General features: G+C 35.4%; 1 protein-coding gene across 1 annotated transcript; it reads left to right on the top strand.

The window, feature by feature from the left end:
- Positions 1-12524: 12524 nt before the first annotated feature.
- LOC100240972 (probable LRR receptor-like serine/threonine-protein kinase At3g47570) lies at positions 12525-15833 on the top strand. The gene is made up of 2 exons (XM_010658576.3): positions 12525-15217; positions 15366-15833. The coding sequence occupies exons 1-2, from the start codon at positions 12772-12774 to the stop codon at positions 15704-15706; spliced, it is 2787 nt and encodes a 928-aa protein (XP_010656878.1). The 5' UTR covers positions 12525-12771; the 3' UTR covers positions 15707-15833.
- The last annotated feature ends 239 nt before the right edge of the window (positions 15834-16072 follow it).

Below are 16072 nucleotides of genomic sequence, written 5' to 3'. Positions count from 1 at the left end.
TCACACACTCCACCAAAATGACATCGCATCAGAACTCCAAATGCATCCCCATTCTTCATCATCGATTTCTTCTTCTTCTTCTTCCCACCAAGCGCCATGAATTGCAACCCCGCTGTAAGTGTAAGCTGCCCATTTCCACTTCCTTTCTCGGATTCTCCATTCCCAAGCTGAGAAAACCACAATGTATTATGTGGGCAAAGCCACCAAGATCTTCATCTTCATTGTCACCATCCTTGCTGTCACCAGACTAGTCATCGGCTTCGGTCTCCTCCGCCACAACATCTAGAAGACCCACAAATGCTTCGGCGAAATGGGTTGGCGATTTTCGACGAATAGAGTGTGATTTATGGAAGCGATCTGTAGTGGCGATTTATGGCAAAATGGATCTCATCGGCGCCTGAACGGAAAATGAATGACTATGGTGGAGAAAAGGGCAACTAGGAGCGGCTGGGGTGATCGGGGAATGGGTAGAGGATAAGCTGAAGGTGGTTTGATATGGTGATGGGTTCGGTGAGTGAAGGAAATGGGTTAAGAATCAAGCATAAAATGCATTCCGAAAAACTCATATTCCATAAAAAAAAAATACCAAAAACTTCTAATGCTCACATTCAGACATCAAAATAGAGTATCGGTATACGTAGAAAATTAATCCAACCATGTGAAAAAAAAAGAACAGTCAGGTTATCGAAAACATACCTGTGTTGCTACTCCCCTTTCGGTCTTCTCTCATCCGGAACTGAAAATCCCTCTCCCACTTCCTCCTTTTTTCTCTCAAGATATCTTTTTTTTTCTTTGTTTACTATCACCCCGCCAAAAAACCCTCACAAGAAATCCTTTTTCTTCCTTTTTCGTTCACCCGAAAACCCAAAAACAGCTCACCCATCAGTCTTAAGGCCGCCCAGAATGGCTCACTCATCCACCGTTTTTCCTTAACCTCCAATCATTATTGGCTACCCAAGAACGACTCATTCTCTGGGTGGCAATAAAATAAAATCCACCTATCCGAGGGGGTCTACAGATGGGTTTAAATTAAGATTGATAAATATTTTGGCCAAGGACCAAGGTGGTATTTATTTTTTTAATATAAGAAAATTGCTTAAAAAAATAATTTTATTATCATAAAATTTGGTGCCAAAAAGTGTGATCTTATTTATATCTTATCTTCTTCTTTTTTTAAAAAAATTTGGTTTCATGTTTAATTTAATTATTTGATTTTTAATCTATACTTGATTTCTATATAAGTCTTGAATAATAAATTCATATACTAATTTTTTTGTTGGACTTTTTTCATATTCCCTCGAGTGTTTTGGCACATGTACACTTACTAGTATTGTTAAACATATGAGAAATTTCATATTTGTTTTTAAATAAAAAATATTGAAACACAATATAATATTTATTTTAAGCATTGAAAAATAATTTATACTTTATTTTATTTTATTTTTATTTTATAAACTAACTGTAAGTATAACATAACATATCTTATATATTTTAAGATATTATATCCATTAGATTTAATATATAAAAATATCATATTTCATTAGAAATCATATCTTAAGATATGCATTTTCTATTTAATAAGATATAATATCCTAAAATATACATATCATCTCCTATCTTATCCCGTTAGTTTAATGTAGTTTAAATGTTATACTTAAAAAAACTATATTAATTTATTTTTTGACAAGACTCAATAATTATTTTTTCAATTATAACTTTTAATTGGTTAAAATTAAAATTAAATAACATATAATTTTTTTTATTAGTCCATAATTAATTTAATTTGAGTGTATGATAAACGGTAAAGGGTTAAATTTTTTCCTTTCTAATATATATCATATACCAAATAATGAAATAAAATTGTATTATTCAAGTTTATTTGTATCTCACGAACGGTATATTTTATTATTTTATGAGTTTTGGTTATAAATGAATTCTCATGCTATATGTTTTGCATAAGCCATCAATATAAGAAATTAAAAATTTTGGCCACCTTTGGTGTTTTTAACAAGGCCTAATTTGGTTGAGAATTAAATTTTAAGTTAGAGCTAATGATTTATTTTGATTTCATAAAAATATTTTAAATTTAATTTATATAATATTAATTAAATATAATTCAAGTCTTCTTAAAAATGAAATTAGTTTTGTAACTATAAATAAATTAAAAAATAAATAGTTTTTAGTAAAACGTGACTAGTATATATCATAATAAAATCATAAATCATATATTATTTTATAAAAAACAATATTTTAGTATATGTTAAAGGAAAATATAGATGTTAACATCTCATAAAAGCAAAATCAATTTCCATTTTATTGTTAAAAATAAATAAATAAATAATAATAATAATAATAATAATTTATAAATAATAAATATTAATAATATTGTTTTAAAAATAAATAATCGAAGAAAGTTTAATATTTTTTAGCATATAAATGAGCCAAAATTTTCATTATATATTAAGAAATTGAATGAAAAAACTAGGAGCTATGAAAAACTAAAATCGGCTAAGAAATATTTTCTTCTAATTGGTTACTACAATGGTTCATGGCCTAGATGTTTCTTAGTCCCCGTGGTGTTTGTTTTTTTGGTTGAATAGTAAAAATCAAAATATTTGACTTTTTCTATTAAACTAAAATAACTTGTTGATATCAACCAATATAACTAAAGTGAACTTACTATTAATAAGTTCAATTTAATTATGTTGATTGATATCAACAAATTACTTTTAACTGAATAAAAAAACAAAATATTTTTACTTTTTCTACTTAATCAAAAAACAAATACCACATACCCATTGTTTTCGTATTTAGGTCTAAGCAAACAAACATGAAGTTAGCTAATCATTCAATCTCCAAACATCCACAAACCAAGTGCTAATAAATAAGAAAGTTAAATAACATTGTAAAATGTCATATAATATCACCTTATTAGGATGAAGGACAATGGTATCTTAATTTGCAAAATTGATGGTGTCAACTAGTTTTGTAGAAATCATATTGGAGTATTTGATATCATCATAGAGCATATTTGAGTAATTAATAATTGCTTTTGATAAATTTACCTTGTAGTATAATAACAGGGGATAAATTTCACAATAAAATTGTAGGGATCAGTAAAAGAATTTAATTGACATGGAAAGCTTTAAAATACGAGAAAAAAAACATGTTTATATTTCAGAACCTATTTAATAGTGATTTTAGAAAGTGTTTCTAATATTTCTAACGCTTAATTTTTTTTATTATTCAAGTATTAAAATGCTAAAACCATTTTCTAAAATCACTGTTAAACACACTTTTAGTCATTTTTCTCCCAATTATCTCAGAGTTTTTAATTTCTTTAGATTTTGTTTTTAAAAACCTTGCAAATGGATAAGTTGTTCAATTGTGGTAAATCTTCAAATGTATAATAGGTTTAGATGAAATTAATTACAATATGGATCGTGTTTATATTATTTTCCATGTTCGTTACGTGATTAGTCATAAAATGTTAGGTGCTTTACAAAATTTTATTTGTCCAAATTATAAGCATAGATTTTGTAAATTATATTTTGGAAATATTATATGTTAGATTCTAGAACTATTAATTAATTTATAACGTTTAAATTGTGGGAGAATTTAATGTTTAAAAATGGAGCAACTAAAATAAAATTTAAGATACAACTATTGATAAGGCAAAATCAACATTTAATGAACACGTTAAAGTTAGTATAACAAGTAGACTTGATAGGAAAAAGGTTGACATACCAACATAATTAAAGCCAAAAGATAAATAAATGGTTATTAACCTTCTCACTTATTGAAGCTCTTTCATCTGTTCCTTCACCTGAACTGGCATTAAGGTTGTACCTGCAATGTGCTGAGACATGATTTGTCAAAACAATCCAAACCCGTTCGATGAGGAAGAGGTTAATCCATTCTCGGGTTTATTAAGTTTTTTGAAATTGTGAAGGAAAAAAAAGAGTCAAGAAAAATGGAAGAGAAAAATTTGAAAATCTGAGGGTTTCTATCAATACAAGAGTTGAGAGCTGAGCAGTCAAAATTATGAAGGAATGCCTCAGGGGTGGAAGAAGATGGTTTGCTATGGAGTCCAAATCTTTTGAGATTTTGATTGACAATGTAGGAGGAAAGCTGAGAGGGTGCATTTGGGAGAGATGCAGAGGAATAATTTCCTGGATTAGATTTGGGGATGCAAGTCTTAGTAGTTTGTTGGCTGAAGTTGAGACTTGTTGTAGAGGGAGTGATGATAGAAGCTGGTCCCTCGTTTGGGAGGAGGGGGGATGAAGTATAGGTTGGAGCATCGTTCAAATGAGGTGGAAGTTTTCTCTTTTGCTCAGTTCGTGATCTAGAGACAAAATGATTTTGCCTAATTTTTTCAGAATGGAAGGAGTTGATTGGTGGATGGAATATTTTGGCAGAGAAGTTGAGAGAGATTATGATAGTTCCCTCTAGAGGTTTAAAAGATTCTCTATCCATAGAGGAGCTTAGGAAGGAAAATGAGCTAAAACCAAGGACTTTTGCAGATGTTGCAAAATAAAAAATGGGTAGGTTAGGAGACAAAGTCTGGTTGGAGTTGGGAAGGAGGGAGATGCATGGAAGACTAGAGCAGTTGGATCGCTGTTTAGTGGGTAGGTGGGAAAATGTTTCGACCTCTTTCCCAAAGTTGGATTTTTTGAAGAACTGGGTTTATCACACTTGGCTCCTCAAAGAGAGGTTGAACATAGTTGTGTTGGGAAGAGGACTCATACTTTTTGAATTCAAAGTGTTAAGTGAGGCCGAGCGTGTTCTAGCCAAAGGCAAGAGAAGGGTTAAAGACAACGTCTTATTTTTGGAAAAATGACACTCAGAGATGAGGTGCTTTTGTAATGGAACCAACATTAACGAGGCTTGGGTGAGAATGGTGGGTCTTCCTCTTCACCTTTGGAGTAGCGAGGTGTTTAAATTGATAGGTGATAGTTGTGGAGGTTTCATTGTAGTGGACGAAAATACGGATTTTATGGCAGAGTTACAATGTGCTAGAATTTTGGTGAATGTGGTTGTTAGGGGACTTACCTACCTCTGTTTAGATTGTGGTTGGGTCGAGGTATTTCTCAATCCATCTGTGGTGGGAAACCCCACCTTGGTATTCTCAGGTGGTGTCGGCGGGAAGTCTTCTCGGGGAAGGGGTTACAACGGACGAAGATGAAGTAGGGGGAAGACCACGCGCCGCGTGTAGTGGAAGTGTGTTGGAAAAGGAGTTTCAGTCCAAGGAGCAGACTAGAGTAAAAAATGTGTCGCCCTTTGGAAGTTCTTCAAAAAGTGCTTCCTCTGATTCTTGTACAGGGGGAATTGGTCCTGAGGCGATTGTTGGAGAAGAAAACCTAAGGAATAAGGATCAAGGTGTAAGGGGTGTAGTCAGAGTGGGTGGCCAATGTTTTGGGGCTGAAGAGCTTAAAATTGGGCATGTTCTTTAGAAGGCCCATAACAGAAGTGGGCCTAGGAAGAATAGTCACGAGATTGCTCTTGCGGAGACCCAACTTCAAGGGGTGGAAAGTGAGCAAAGGCCTTTCATTTTAAAAGGTTGTGTTGGCGGGTTGTTCGGAGTGGGATTTGGGCTTGGAGTAGTGGGATTAAAAGGAGAAAAGACTCTTTACCATTCAACGGTCGCTGAGACGGAAGCTAGGGCATCAGAGGAGGCTTTGCAAGCTCAAGATAGAGAGGATAAGGGGCTCGTTTGCTTTCTCGGATGGGCTACAAGGGATTCAAAATCATTTACGGCGAATGTTAGAGCGGAGATCACTAATGAAGCATTGGCAGCCGAGGCATCCAAGTACAATTTCTTTCCTTTTGTCTTTGGGGGGAATCGGGATATCTTCTCTTCTACTCCTTCTTATGGGTATGATCGGGCTTTGGTGTTGGGGGAATTTTCTGGCTTGGGAGGGGTAGATGCCATCGAAGGAGTCGATTTTCAGGCTTCGTTGAGTGTTGTTTTGATTGATGATAGTTCGTGGGTGATGGAGACAGATGAGGAAAAGTCTTTGGTTGAGATCAGAGTAAGAGAAGAAGTTGATAAGCCCGAGTTTGATGAGACATTGCAGGAAAGGGAGGTTTTTGGCAGTAGTTGGGATGATAGCTATCTAGCAAAGTTCAACAAATCTTTGGGATTTACGATAGAAGGTGTTGAAGGGGAAATCCTAAAATTGCTTCTAAGATTGAAAAACAGAAGAGACCAAGGCAAGAATAAGGGAATTTTAGGGATGACTAGGTTTGAATGGGAAGTAAAAAAGTTAGAATATTCAATTAATTATGATGGAGTGAGCAAGAAGAATGGTTCGAACAGAAAAAGAGGGGATAGAGTTCTGTGTTTTAAATGAAGATTAAGATCTTATCTTGGAATGTTCGAGGGGTCAATGATAGAAATAAGAGGAAAATAATCAAAGCTTTAATAAGTTCTTAAAAATTGGATTTGGTCTATCTGCAGGAGACTAAAATGTCAGACATGTCTCTAGGAGTGGTGCAAAGCCTAGGAGTGGGGAGCCTTGAATGCTAGGGGTACAGCTGGAGGGGTGGTGGTTTTTTGGGATAATAGAGTGTTGGAGTTGGTAGGGATGAAGGTGGGTATTTTCTCCATTTTCCGTCGGTTCAAAAATTGTGAAGATGGTTTCGTTTGGATTTTTTCAAGAGTGTATGGTCCTACTATGAAAAGATACAGAGAATTATTTTGGGAAAAGTTAGGGGCCATTCGTGGGCTTTAGAACGGACCATGGTGCATTGAAGGAGATTTTAATATGATTAGATTTCCAAATGAGCGCAGAAAATGAGGAAGGGTGTCTCATTCAACGAAAAGATTCTCAGAGGTGATCGATGATCTAGATTTGAGGGATCTCCCTCTTCAGGGGGGCCTATTTACCTAGAGTGGCGGGTTGAACAACCAAGCCATGTCAAAACTGGATCGGTTTTTAGTCTTGGAGGACTGGGATAGCCATTTCAATGGGGTGGTGTAGTGTATTCTTCCCAAGCCAGTGTCTACTCACTTTCCCATTCTATTGGATGGGGATGAGGAAATGGTGAAGAGGGGGCCAACCCTTTTTCGGTTCGAAAACATGTGGTTGAAGGAGGAGAGTTTTAAAGATCTATTGAAGGGGTGGTGGCAAGGTTTAAGTTTTAGCGGATCCTTTAGCTTCATCCTTGTAGAGAAATTAAAGGCTTTGAAGGCTATTTTAAAAATCTAGAACAATGATGTTTTTGGGAAGGTGGAGGTGAATAAGAGATTGGCTTTGGAGAAAGTGGCTTTCTGGGACTCTCAGGAGAAGTTGCGTTCTTTATCGATGGAGGAACTGGAAGCTAGAAAGGAAACAAAGGGGGATTATAAGAAATGGACTCTTATGGAGGAGATTTCTTGGAGACAAAAATCAAGAGAAGTGTGGTTGAGGGAGGATGACAAAAATACGAGCTTCTTTCATAGGATGGCTAATTCCCATAGAGGAATAAATTGTTTATCTAAGATCAAAATAAATGGAATTTGGTTAACAGAAGAGTAGGAAATTTAGGGGGGCATGGTTAGTGCATTCCAGAACCTTCTGGAATATCTTGGTGATTGACACCCATCTCTGTATGGATTGGACTTTGATATAATTGACGTTGAGGAAGCAGCTAGATTGGAAGAGGTTTTTTCCGCTCTCTTAGATTTGAACGATGATAAGGCTTCTAGTCCAGATGGCTTCTCTCTAAGTTTCTGGCATTTCTGTTGGGATTTTGTGAAAGATGAGGTTATGGGTTTTATGAAAGAGTTCCATGAGCAGGGAAGATTTGTAAGGAGTTTGAATTCCACTTTCTTGGTCTTCATCCCCAAAAAAGCGGGCGCGGAGGACCTTAGAGATTTCAGACTGATTAGTTTGGGGGAAACTTGTACAAACTGTTGACAAAAGTGTTAGCTAATAGGCTCAAGAAGGTAGTGGGAAATGTGGTGTCTTCAACTCAAAACGCTTTTGTTGAAGGAAGACAAATTCTTGATGCTGCCCTAATTACCAATGAGACAATAGACTTTTTGCTGAAACGAAATGAGAGTGTGGTGCTGTGCAAGTTGGATATAGAAAAGACATATGATCACTTAAATTGGAATTTTTTGTTGTTTGTGATGCAAAGAATGGGTTTTGGGGAGAAGTGGACTGGTTGGATTTCCTGGTGCATTTCCACTTAGTAGGCTCATCTTTAGAGCAGTGAGAAGGGTATCTTTCAGGCTGCAGGATAAAGGGAATAAGTGGAGATGGGGTTTTGGTCTCTCATTTGTTGTTCGCTGACGATACTCTAGTATTTTGTGAAGGTTCCCAAGATCAGATGACTTATTTAAGTTGGTTGTTGATGTGGTTTAAAGTCATCTCAGGTTTGAGAATCAATTTGGATAAGAGTGAAATTTTACTGATAGGGAAAGTAGAAAATTTGGAGGATTTGACTCTTGAGTTTGGTTGTAAAGTGGGAAGGCTTCCAATTTCTTACTTGGGGCTACCTTTGGGTGTGCATCACAAGTCCATGGCTGTTTGAGATGAGGTGGAAGAGAGATTTCGGAAAAGGCTTGCCATGTGAAAAATGCAATTTATCTCTAAAGGAGGGAAAATCACTCTAATTCAAAACACTTTGTCAAGTATGCCCATCTATTTGATGTCTTTATTGCATATTCCAAGAGTGGTTAGTTTAAGATTGGAAAAAATTCAAAGAGATTTTTTGTGGGTAGAGGGAGCTTTGGAGAGGAAGCCTCATCTAGTAAAGTGGGATACTGCATGTTTGGACAAAAGGAAGGGCGGTTTGGGAGTTAGACGTTTTTCTACTCTCAATAGGGCCCTTTTATGTAAGTGGAACTAGTGCTTTGCGAATGAAAGGGAGACTCTTTGGAGACATGTTATTAGTAGGAAGTTTGGGGAGGAAGAAGAGGGTTGGTATACTAGGGAAGTGAGGGAGGGTTTTGGAGTAGGTTTTTAGAAGGAAATGGAAGGGTCTCTTCTGCAAAACAAAGTTGTATTTTCTATGGGGGATGGTAGAAAAGTGAAATTTTGGAAAGATAAATGGTGTGAGAACTTTGCTCTTTGTAATTCTTTCCCCTCTTTGTATGCCTTTGCGGCTTTTAAAGAGGCTTGGTTAGTAGAGTTGTGGGACTTTTCAGGAGAGGAAGGGGTTTGGAACCCTAGGTTCTCTAGGCCCTTCAATGACTGGGAGGTGGAGGAGGTGGAGAGATTACTTTTGACAATCGAGGAAGGAGGCTTAATCCTAATTTGGAAGATAGAGTGTTGTGGAAAGAGACTAAGGATGAATTTTTCTCAATTAAATCTCTTTATAGTGCTCTAGTTTCAAGAAGTGTTGTTCAGTTTCCAAATAGCATCATTTGGAGCCCCTGTGTTCTTACTAAAGTGGGTTTTTTTTTGCTTGGGAAGCCTCTTGGGGTAAGGTGTTAACTTTAGATCAACTTAAAAAGAGGGGGTGAACTTTAGCTAATAGATGCTTCCTTTGTTGTGCGGAAGAAGAGTCTATTGATCATATTCTAATTCATTGCACCAAGGCAAGAGTTTTATGGGAGTTATTATTTGCTCTTTTTGGCATAATTTGGGTCCTTCTTTATTCGGTTAGAGATACCCTTCTTAGTTGGCGTGGTATTAACATGGGCAAGAAGCATAGTAAGGTGTGCAAGGCAGCCCTTTTGTGTCTTTTTTGGACGGTTTGGAAGGAAAGAAATAGGATTGCATTTGAAAATGAGGAGCTTTCGATTCATAAGTTGAAGAATTCTTTTGTATGTAATCTTTGGTTTTGGACTAATTTGGTTGTAAATGAAGGACCTCTCATTTAATAAGTTTTTTTTATTGGTTGGGTTCTAGTTGAGGGTTGGTGATTTTTTGTATCCTCTTTTTTTTTTTGTTCTTGCTTTTTGGCGCCTCTTGTAGACCCCCTGTTTGCTTTTGGGTTAGCCTTAAGGTGCCATTTTTTCTAATATATATTTTCTTTGTGTGTTTGCTTATCAAAAAAGAAAAAAAAAAAAACCTTCTCACTTACTCTGAAGGATGGAATTCACCTTAGCTATAGAATGTATATTATCACATGTTTAAGTGTTTCTTAACTTTACGTGTGACACTTAAACAATTTAGACCTCTTGAAGTTGCTAAGTTAACTTTTCTACAATCTTAGCTTACGATGCTAAGCAAAGTTATGTTGCTTGAAAGTTAAATGCACCAAGAAGCAATATGATAGAAGAATGAAACTTGTATTGCACAAGAACACTTTATATTGCCTGGAATACTCTCCAATAATAGGTGCCTTGGCACAATGGGGTAATCACATACACATTTAAACATATGAGAAATGCATGTGTTAGAAATTGTGTTTAACTCGTCTTCAAATAACTACTATGTGATTTGCTCTCTATAAATTATTAATTAAGTTTATGTATGGTTTGTGAAAAGCATTAAGGAAATAAAAAATAATAATTCGGGAAACTGATTTTCTAATGATTGTTTTTATCATGAAAAATATAAAAGAAAATCAAATATAATTAAAATTAATTAAAATTTTATACATTTTTTTAATTATTTGATTTTTTATCTAGAAAAGGAAAAATCAATGAAATGAGTTTGAAACTAGACCTTTTTTAAGGAAGAAAGAAGGTCAACCTCACCTTAGTAATCACACCTTTGTTCCTCAAGTATGATTATAGTCTCATTCATTCGTTGAACTTTGAGGATAACAATTAGCATGAAGGTCAATTACATCAAATTAAGAAGGAATCGATTTCTTTTGTGATTTCTTCTTTTTGCTCTTTGCTTAGCTACATCGGCTAATAAATGAAATGAATTTTATGGCCGTTACTTTTGGAGTCAAATTTTAGTTTGAATAGTGAAATTCAGAGGTGAATGATATAAGCACATCCAAAAGAATTTCATTCCTATGGAATCCTTTGATCATAGAAAACGATTGATTACATGCACATTTAAACGTTTGAGAAATGCATGTGCCAGAAATTTTATGGCCAGCTCATCTTTAAACAACTAATATATGGTTTTGCTATCTACAAATTGTTACTTAAAGCTATGGTTGGTTCCTGAAAAATATTAATGAAAAAGATATTAGAGAAAATGATTTTCTCATGTTTGATTTCATCGTAAAAAAATAAAAAAAATCAAATATAATTAAAATTAGTTAAAATTTTATTAATTTTAAAATTATTTAGGCTATGTTTGGTTTTCGGAAAATTTGAGGGAAAGAAAATAAAGAAGAAAAGTGGAAGGAAAAAAAAAATGAAGGAAAATAAAAAATAATTTTAAAATTAATAAATTATTTTTATATGTTTCATCAAACTCATTTCATTTCAATTCCTTTATTATATAAAGCTTAAATAATTTTAAAATGTATAAATTTCCAACTAATTTTAATTATATTTAATTTTTTTTAAAAAAAATTATAGTGAAACCAAACATGAGAAAACCATTTTCCTTTGCATTTTTTTTTCTTTCCTTAGTACTTTCTGAGAACCAAACATAACCTTAATCTTTATATAAAAGAGGAAAAATAAGAGAAATAATTTTAGAGCAGCGTATAAAAATAATTTCTTATCTTAAAATCTTTTTTTTTTATTATTTACTTTCCTTTATCTTTTCTTTCTTTGAATTTTTTCTCCCTATTTTCTTTTCATTGCATTTTTTCTCTTTTTTTTTTTTTTAAAACCAAACATAGTCTAAATTTGTAAATCCTCCAATTACTTTATTGTTGGTTCTTATCATGATGACACTATAGCAATTGCTAGGAAACTCAACATTAAATGCCTTTACCTCTTTCACAATCTATGAATGTCTTAAAAGCATAGACTTGGTCTCACTTTTACAAAACTTCAGTCAACCTTGCATCCTAGACAGGTTGTATCGTGGGGTGGATGGCCTTCATATTCTAAGGAGAGATGAGAAGTTTTGGGCATAGGATTGTGAGAGATACATCGCATCAATTAGTTTCAACGATAAGATCATATTAGGCCAACTTTTTCTTTACAACGTATTTGATACACATTGGCTCCTTTCATCATTCCAATCAAGTGTCACCTCCTTTTTCTCTTCCCATATGGAAAATTTTCTCACATCAATTTTTTCTTCCATTTTTATGTTGACTTTCAAGAATTTCTTGAGTGAAATCATTAAAACATATATTGACTAAAAAATGAGCATTTGAGAGAGACATTTTCATTTTGCAACCACTTGACAAAATTCTTCCATCCTTCATAAATTTCAAGCTTACATATGCTTTGTTAGAGGAAGAAAAATGATTTTTTTTTTACCTTAAATCTAAATATGCCTTAATTTAACTTCAATCTTGATAAGACTTTAATCGTTACTTCATGTCATTTAAGTGTTAAGTTGTTTAGTTTTTGGTATTAATAAATAAGTAGAAAAAGAACAAGAAAAAAGCTAATTTTTTTGTTTACTTTTTGGAAAAAAGCGAACTTTTTGTTTACTTTTTCACTCATCTTCTTTCATTTCGAGAAGTATCTTCAACTGAAATCTTTGGTTCTTCATTTCCAAACTCTTCATAGCTAAAATTTTGTGGATAGCCCTGAAAAGCCTGATCAGTCATGCACTTGAAAGGCTCGGAGAGGGCCCAATTTGTGGACTTCGAAGAAGACTTGCTTTATGCAAATTAAGTATGAAAAAGACCCCATCAGGAAGCAAACTATGATCGTTCGTTCCTTGCATATATAGTGTGATTGTGGTAACACTAACTTGCAGAAACTCTTTCTATTCTCCCTCCCAGCCTCAGCTCATCTTGATGGGGAGTTTTTACGTGGTCTTCCTTGTAGGATTGCTGTTATTGCAGTCATGTGTGGTCAATTTGGCCATTTCTCCCTCAAACTTCACTGATCTGTCAGCTCTCCTTGCCTTCAAGTCTGAGATCAAACTGGATCCCAACAATGTTTTGGGGAGTAACTGGACCAAAACAGAGAACTTCTGCAACTGGGTTGGTGTCTCTTGTAGCCGTCGAAGACAGCGAGTGGTGGTTTTGAGCCTTGGAGACATGGGTCTCCAAGGCACCATTTCTCCTCATGTTGGTAACCTTTCCTTCCTTGTTGGGCTTGTTCTCTCTAATAACAGTTTCCATGGCCATCTGGTACCTGAAATAGGGCGTCTGCATCGCTTGAGAGCACTTATAGTAGAACGCAACAAACTGGAAGGAGAGATCCCTGCAAGTATACAGCACTGCCAAAAGCTTAAAATCATCTCTCTCAATTCCAATGAGTTTACAGGGGTCATACCAGCATGGTTAAGCAACTTTTCCTCACTTGGTACCCTATTCCTTGGAGAGAACAATTTTACAGGTACTATTCCAGCTTCTTTGGGTAATATTTCCAAGTTAGAATGGCTTGGTCTAGGTGAAAACAACCTCCATGGAATCATTCCGGATGAGATAGGGAATCTGAATTTGCAGGCAATTGCCTTGAACCTAAATCACCTTACTGGATCAATACCCCCCTCCATTTTCAATATCTCCTCCTTAACACAAATTGTCTTTTCATACAATTCCCTTTCCGGAACTCTTCCATCAAGTCTTGGTCTTTGGCTTCCAAATCTTCAGCAACTTTTCATAGAAGCAAATCAGCTTCATGGAAATATCCCTCTGTATCTATCAAATTGCTCTCAGCTCACACAGTTGATATTAACATCAAACCAATTTACTGGACCAGTCCCCACAAGTCTAGGCCGTCTAGAACACCTCCAAACGCTTATTCTGGCAGGAAATCATCTAACAGGTCCAATTCCAAAGGAAATTGGTTCCCTGAGGAATTTGAATCTGCTTAACTTGGCAGACAACAATCTGATCGGAAGCATTCCATCAACAATTAAGGGAATGAAAAGCCTGCAGAGGTTGTTTCTTGGTGGTAACCAACTTGAACAAATTATTCCTAGTGAGATTTGCCTCTTGAGTAACTTGGGCGAAATGAACCTCGGTTATAATAATCTGTCTGGATCAATTCCAAGTTGCATAGGAAATCTTCGTTATTTACAAAGGATGATCCTAAGTTCCAATTCACTATCCTCCTCAATTCCATCAAGCTTGTGGAGCCTTCAAAATCTCTTGTTCTTGGATTTCTCCTTTAATTCACTGAGTGGAAGCCTTGATGCAAACATGAGAGCATTGAAGTTGCTGGAAACCATGGACTTATATTGGAACAAAATTTCAGGTAACATTCCAACCATTTTGGGGGGCTTCCAAAGCTTGCGTTCTCTTAATCTATCAAGGAACTCATTCTGGGGACCTATTCCTGAATCACTTGGTGAAATGATAACACTGGATTACATGGACCTTTCCCACAACAATCTATCCGGCCTGATACCAAAGTCTCTTGTGGCACTTTCAAATCTTCACTACTTGAATTTGTCTTTCAATAAGCTGTCAGGGGAAATTCCAAGTGAAGGGCCCTTTGGAAACTTTACAGCAACATCTTTCATGGAGAATGAAGCACTTTGTGGGCAGAAAATCTTTCAAGTCCCACCTTGCAGAAGTCACGACACCCAAAAATCCAAAACTATGTTTCTTTTGAAAGTTATTCTTCCCGTCATTGCATCAGTGTCAATCCTTATTGCTCTCATTCTCATTGTGATAAAATATCGAAAGAGGAATGTGACAGCACTGAATTCAATTGATGTATTACCTTCTGTGGCGCATAGAATGATTTCATATCACGAGCTTCGTCGTGCAACAAATGATTTCTCTGAAGCCAACATCCTCGGAGTGGGAAGCTTTGGTTCTGTGTTCAAAGGAGTACTTTTTGATGGGACAAATGTTGCTGTTAAAGTTCTAAATTTGCAAATTGAGGGTGCTTTCAAAAGCTTTGATGCAGAATGTGAAGTGCTTGTAAGGGTTCGACACAGGAATCTCGTTAAAGTCATAAGTTCATGCTCCAACCCTGAGCTAAGAGCTCTAGTTTTGCAGTACATGCCCAATGGAAGCCTTGAGAAGTGGTTGTATTCTCACAACTACTGCTTAAATCTCTTTCAAAGAGTGAGCATCATGGTGGATGTTGCATTAGCTTTGGAATATCTCCATCATGGTCAATCAGAACCTGTGGTGCACTGTGATTTGAAGCCTAGCAATGTCCTCTTGGATGGTGAGATGATTGCTCATGTCGGTGACTTCGGCATTGCGAAGATTTTGGTAGAGAACAAGACTGCAACACAAACCAAGACTCTAGGTACTCTTGGCTACATCGCACCAGGTAAATATTTGCACCTTAGATTATTTTCCCAAGATTATTATCATATATTTTATAGCATATAAGCCATGTGTATGAGTCATAACACAAAAAAAATGAGAGAAATTTCATTATGCTTTCTTCCTCAAAATTAGATTTGAATTCTTGACAGAGTATGGCTCGGAAGGAAGGGTGTCCACAAGAGGTGACATTTACAGCTATGGAGTAATGTTGTTGGAAATGTTTACAAGAAAGAAACCCACTGATGTTATGTTTGTTGGAGAATTGAGCTTGAGGCAATGGGTTATGACTTCAATTCCGGACAAAATAATGGAAGTCATAGATGGCAATTTACTAAGGATTGAAGATGGAAGAGATGTGATTGCAGCACAAGGTGACCTTTTGGCAATAATGGAACTAGGCTTGGAGTGTAGCAGAGAATTCCCTGAGGAGAGGGTTGACATAAAAGAGGTTGTGGTCAAGCTTAACAAGATCAAATTAAAACTATTTTGAAGTAGGCATACATCTGTGTTTCAATTTGTTACTTGAGTTCTTTTGAAGTAGTACCATTTAGATTTCTATTTCTTACATTCCTCATTGAAAATCAAGAGAATATGAAATTTCCTTGTCATCTTTTTATCTTTTTCATTTCCTTAAGTATGTCTGGGATCCGGATTAGAGCTCAATCTCTTCGTCATAACTCGAATTTGCAAAATTTTCAACCTAATTTTGATTGGACATTTCCAAGAAAACTCATAAGTTGTCCACTTCATCCATAGTCAAGATATGTAAAAGTCCTAAGACAACAACAAAAAATTTCCACAAAAGAAGAGAAAATATCCATAAAACCAACACTTGATTCATTGATGGTACATTTTT

Source organism: Vitis vinifera, chromosome 11 (genome assembly GCF_030704535.1).
Source record: "Vitis vinifera cultivar Pinot Noir 40024 chromosome 11, ASM3070453v1".
Taxonomy (NCBI): Eukaryota; Viridiplantae; Streptophyta; class Magnoliopsida; order Vitales; family Vitaceae; genus Vitis; species Vitis vinifera.
This window is presented reverse-complemented; position numbering and strand designations above follow the sequence as displayed.

Excerpts from the sequence above, each read along its gene's own strand:
- LOC100240972 (XM_010658576.3), top strand. The coding sequence starts at position 12,772 with ATGGGGAGTTTTTACGTGGTCTTCCTTGTAGGATTGCTGTTATTGCAG. Across the intron at positions 15,218-15,365 it reads TCTTGGCTACATCGCACCAG|AGTATGGCTCGGAAGGAAGG; the intron begins GTAAATATTTGC and ends AATTCTTGACAG.